Here is a 5,529-nt window from a genome sequence, read left to right as displayed (position 1 = left end):
AGAAGGAGAAGGAGAAGGAGAAGGAGAAGGAGAAGGAGAAGGAGAAGGAGAAGAAGAAGAAGAAGAAGAAGAAGAAGAAGAAGAAGAAGAAGAAGAAGAAGAAGAAGAAGAAGAGAACAAGAAGAACTAGAACATAAGAACAAGAGTAGTGCTAACACAGCACTTGGCTCTAATTCTCCTCATCTATGTTAGTTCCACCATTCTTGACAGAGAAGATGAGAAAAAATAAGTAGGTAATTTTTAAAAAACTTATTTGTAATGTCTTATAGCCCTCCCTCTTGTCTCTCATCCTGTAAATTTCTTCACTTATACCTCTTGCATTTCCTCTTAATAGATTTTTAAAAATAGTTTCGATCATTGAGATCTTTGTGGATTTCATTTCTATTATCCAAGCTATTAGGATTATAGGTTGATAGAATTAGAGCTAGAAGGGAGCCCATAAACAATCTAGTCTACGATCCCCAAATTAAAAGGAAGGAAGGAAGGAAGGAAGGAAGGAAGGAAGGAAGGAAGGAAGGAAGGAAAGAAGGAAGGAAGGAAAGAAAGAAGAAAAGAAGGAAGGAAGGAAGGAAGGAAGAAAAGAAGGAAGGAAGGAAGGAAGGAAGGAAGGAAGGAAGGAAGGAAGGAAGGAGAGAAGGAAGACAAATATAGGATGCCTTAGTCTATATTTGGACTTCATCACTTTTTTCTCTGAAGGTAAATAGCACTTTTCATCATGAGTCCTTTGGGATTATTTTACATCATTGTATTGCTGAGAATAGTTAAGGCATTCGTAGTTGTTCATCATATACTATTGCTGTTACTGTGTGCAATGTTCTCCTGGTTCTGCTTATTTCACTCTGCATGAGTTCATGTAAGTCTTTCCAGGTTTTTCTGAAATCATCCTGCTTATCATTTCTTATAGCACAATAATATTCCATCATAATTATATACTACAGTTTGTTCAGCCATTCCCCCATTGATGAACATCCCATCAATTTCCAATTCTTAGCCAACACTAAGAGAGTTACTGTAATAAATACTCTTGTTCAAATAGATCCTTCTCCTTTTGTTAATCTCTTTGGGATACACATTTAATAGTGGTTTGCTAGACTAAAGTGCATGCACAGTTTTATAGCCCTTTGGACATAGTTCCAAATTGCTTTCCAGAATGGTTAGATCAGTTCACAACTCCACTAGCAATGCACTGATGTCCCAATTTTTCCACATCCCCTATAATATTTATACATTTTTTCTGTCATATTAGCCAATCTGATAAATGTGAGATAGTGCCTCAGAGGTACAACAAGCATTTATTTAGAGCTTACTATATGCCAAGCACTGTGCTAAGTACTGGGGAAATAAGTAAAAGTGAAAAGAAAAAGGCCTCAAGTAACTTACACTCTAATGGAAGGAGACAACACACAAGAGAAACTCAAAAGTGGGATAGAGATGGTGGGAAAGCACCCACCCCAAAGCATGGTGTTGGAATCTAGAAAGTGAGAAGCTAAGTAGAGAGAGGGATGAAGATTAAATAGCCTGAGCCTCTCCTCAAAATGGAGAAGGAATTCACCAGTGAAAGAAGGGGAAAGCATGGCAGAAGGATGTTCCACAGTGAGGAGGCCCAGGCTTTGAGGCAGCTGCATGGTGACAAACTCAGGAAAGTCATGAGCAAAGTCAGGAGGGGTGAAAAGAGCACTGGACTTCAATTCAGGACCCTGGGAAGGGAGTCCGGGCTCTGACGCTTGCACTATGATCGGAGGCCTATCATTTCACTTTTCCAAGCTTCCGTTTTCTTCAGTGGACATAATAATGCCCAGAGTACTTACCTCTGAGGGGTGATGTGAGGAAAGCACTCTGAAATCCTTAAAATCCTATAGCAATGTGGGCCATTATGAGTTATTAACATACTGCTGAAGGGAGATGGCTGAAAGCCATTAGTAAAAACTCTTTAGTGTAATATGAAGTAAAAGAGGTAGTAGAGAGTTTCATCAGCCAGTCTCAAACTCCTCTTGCCCAGTGCATCTGGCTTCCATTTAAAGGCAACCAAAAATAAATGTCCTTAGTTACAGTACAGTATGACGACCAGCTTAGGTGGGATGGAGTTGGGGAAAGGAGAGACTTTGCAGGCACTGACTGATCCCAGGAAGTACTAAAGACTTTTCTAGGCATTGTTCCAACCTCACTCCTCAGTAAAGTATGCAGAAATGCTGCTACAGTTTCCATCTATTTTTCTTGTCTCTCTTTCTACTGAATCACAAAATTCCTACATTCTGATTGGAAGCAAAATGATCTAACTGTGCTGAAAATCCCCATGAGTCTTAAATCACATGATGTATTTTTTAGTTGTTCTGCCTATGCCAATTTTTTTTAAATGGAGATAGTCATTTAAGCTATTTATATTTCTACAAAGGTTATAAAGGAACTAAAAAAATTACTATATGAAAATAAAGATTACATGTTAATCAGTTTCATGCTTCAAATTCACATATCCAGTGCCTTGATATTTTTAATACAAACCTGTTAACTCAAATTCTAGTTTTCTTCTAAAAGAAATAATACTCAGGAAGTTCATTTTTCCAAGTTTAGAAACCATTCAAAATTCATGGCTTTGCTGTTTTGATCATATTTCAAATCTCTTCCAGATTTTTACCCTTGGCAAAACATGGCTTCATGCTTTTAGGAGAAATAAAAAAAAACATTAAATAGTACATTAAAAGTCTTAGAAGCCTTTTTAGACATTTAGAAAATCACTGAATTAATATGATAATCAGAAACAGATATCCAATCTCCTTTGGATGAAAGTGTTTTTTAACCTTAAGGCAAAACTCTCAAATAAACAATCAACAAATATTGATTTTTAGAATACTTACAAATATTCAATAGCTCTCCAAAGGTTGTTATATTGATTATTATTAACAAAAAGGCAGTAAGTTCCTTAAAATACTGATGAAAAATCATTTTCAACAGCAATGTTACTTTTGTAATAAATATATTTTATGCTTCATGGTAATAAAAATGAATATATCATGATCTGGCTTTAAAAAATGCCATTCCTACAAATAAAAATATATCCGAAGGAAATGTTGCAGCTAGACCCCAGGAAGACTGGCTAAATAACAACAACAATAATAATTAAATAATGGTATCTGGCTCATATCGTGCTTTAAAATTTTTAAAGTACTATGTTTATATTATCTCAATTGATTCTTCCAACAACCCTGAGGTACTGTGTCCTCTAATACCCCCATTTTTTTTTTTTTGTTGCTGAGTCTTTTTGGTTGTATCTGACTCTTCATGACCCCATTTGAAGTTTTCTTGGAAAAGTTACTAAAGTGATTTGCCATTTCCTTCTCCGGCTCATTTCACAGATTGAGAACTGAAGCAAACAGGGTTAAGTGACTTGTCACTTGTGACCTAGGTCACACAGCTAATAAGTGTCTGAGGCCATATTTGAACCCATGAACATGAGTCCTCCTGATTCCAAGCCCAGTGCTCGCTCCACGGTGCCATCTAAGTGTCCTCCAGAGAAGTTACAGTAAATATCTGAGGTGAGATTGGAAGCCAGATCCTCCTTTATTTCAAGGCCAGTGAACTTTTCACCATACTTTGCTGCCTATCAAGGGCTGTGCTTTGGGAGAATCTGCCTTGCCATGCCTATCCCCCAGTCCCATGGACCAGACTCCACTGCCTTCACTTGTCAGGAGTCACTACTTCCACTCAGCTGGCTCCCTGGTTTCTTCATGCTATTGGGCTGATAATAGATATTGATCAAACATTTCCAACAATTCATAAGGGTTATTCATAGTATTCATAAAGAGATAGTTGGCAACGGTAAGGGCAGCACTTGGAACTAATTTTTCTCATCTATGTTTGTTCTACCATTCTTGACAGAAAAGATGAGAAAGAATAAGCAGGTAATTTTTTAAAAATGTATTTGTAATATCTTATAGTCCTCCCTCTTAAAGCACTATATAAGGCCATTTGCCCAAACCTCACTGGCACTAGAAGGCTGGGGTCCAGAGAAGAGAACACTACTGCTACCCTCAGGGTTCTAAAAGTAACCTTAAGACTCTGTGGCTCCTAATATTTTTTTCATACATTGGCAGTTATTATTTAAGTGAAGAACAGGTTATGAAGGGGGTGGGGAGGGCCTAAGGCAGAGGGAAGAAGGGAGGAGACAGGGAGCCTAGAGCCTCTCATCTGCGTCTGCTCTAGATGGGGTTGATCCTGATGTCTGAGCCCTGATCCAGGGCACACGAGGAAGCACACGCTAAGATGAGGTTCTGGGGGTACAGGTTGAGGAAAACACCAGGGGTGGCCAGAGCTCCACATGCAGCCAGAGGTGGGGGCTGGGATTCTCCTTGGGTCAGCAGCACTGCTTCCTTTTAGGAACTAAAGCCTGGTGAGAAGTTCCATTCCACATATTTCAGCTCTTATAAAATATCCTTGTAGTTAAAGTCTTTGTGCTAAAGAGCTCTTTCATGGCCTCTCTGACTTCTTGTACTTTGCTTCTAGTTTCTTTAAATATGCATCCGACTTGCCAGCTGCCTGCTCAAGAGTGGCTACTAGCTCCTCAATTAATGTGATCTGATCCAGATAGGGCTGAAGGGCGGCATGTTTCAGGTTTAAGTCCTTTAGGTTTCCACTTATGTTTAGTGTAATATCTTTCATTTCTAGATATTTCAAGCTAGTCAGTTTGTTCATATTTTCCAGAAGTTTATAATCTTCACTGGTGGCTGTCAGGTTGTCCATCAGGGACGTGGCCATTTGGCAGAACGTGTCCTGGCACAGCCCCATGATGTCTGCCTCAGCTGGCTCTGTTGGCCTCCTCGACTGTCTCCACCATGGCATTGTCTAGGCCTGGGAAGGGGGGAAGGAGAAAGGATGAAGGGAAGGATGGGAATGGGGGAGGAGGGAGGAGAAAAAGAAGGGAGGGGGAGAGGGACAGGGAAGGGGACAAGGAAGGGGAGAAAAGGGGGGCTTCTAATATTATTGCTCACAAGTACCTATCTGGTGCTTGCCCTCCCCAATATTAATCAGCCAGTTATTATCGATTAGCTTTTACAAAGTTATGTTTCCTGAGAATGTATAGCAAGAACAGAAGTTATTGTGTGTTTGTGTGTGTGTGGTGATATCTTCATTCCTTGTATATAGAAGGTCCCTGAATAGGATAGGATCAAATTTTAAATGCAACAATATTAAGCACACATAGTACCTTGAGAACATTGGCCTTGCAACTGATTTTCTCCCCTTTATCCACCAAGTTATTTTCTTGTGAATGTCATTGGCAATGGATCAGTCTCTCTGTTACCCTGTTCAGCTGCCAGAGCAATGGACCGTCAGACTTGGTCAAGCAGGTCACTTGCTGCTGAGTTGGTTTCTTATTGCATTTAGCTTCCACTGCTACCAGCTCCAACTGCTGGTATGACCAATCTGACTGATCTCCAGAACGCAGTGGTGACCTGTAATGCGAATGTAAATTTTAAAGATCTTCCCTGCCCCTAGGCTAAAGTGCACCAGAAGCCTGGGGAGGGAGGCTTGTTTTTC

General features: G+C 39.8%; 1 protein-coding gene across 1 annotated transcript; it reads right to left on the bottom strand.

The window, feature by feature from the left end:
* Positions 1-4,461: 4,461 nt before the first annotated feature.
* LOC138149798 (biogenesis of lysosome-related organelles complex 1 subunit 2-like) lies at positions 4,462-4,833 on the bottom strand. Its single transcript, XM_069073053.1, has one exon. It carries the CDS (start codon positions 4,831-4,833, stop codon positions 4,462-4,464), a length of 372 nt encoding a protein of 123 aa, XP_068929154.1.
* Positions 4,834-5,529: the final 696 nt, after the last annotated feature.

The sequence above is a fragment of the Petaurus breviceps genome, unplaced genomic scaffold (genome assembly GCF_028583685.1).
Source record: "Petaurus breviceps papuanus isolate PSGF00001 unplaced genomic scaffold, PetGlider_PUasm1.0 90849, whole genome shotgun sequence".
Taxonomy (NCBI): Eukaryota; Metazoa; Chordata; class Mammalia; order Diprotodontia; family Petauridae; genus Petaurus; species Petaurus breviceps.
The sequence above is the reverse complement of the archived record's forward strand: the minus strand, read 5'-3'. Positions and strand labels throughout refer to the sequence as shown.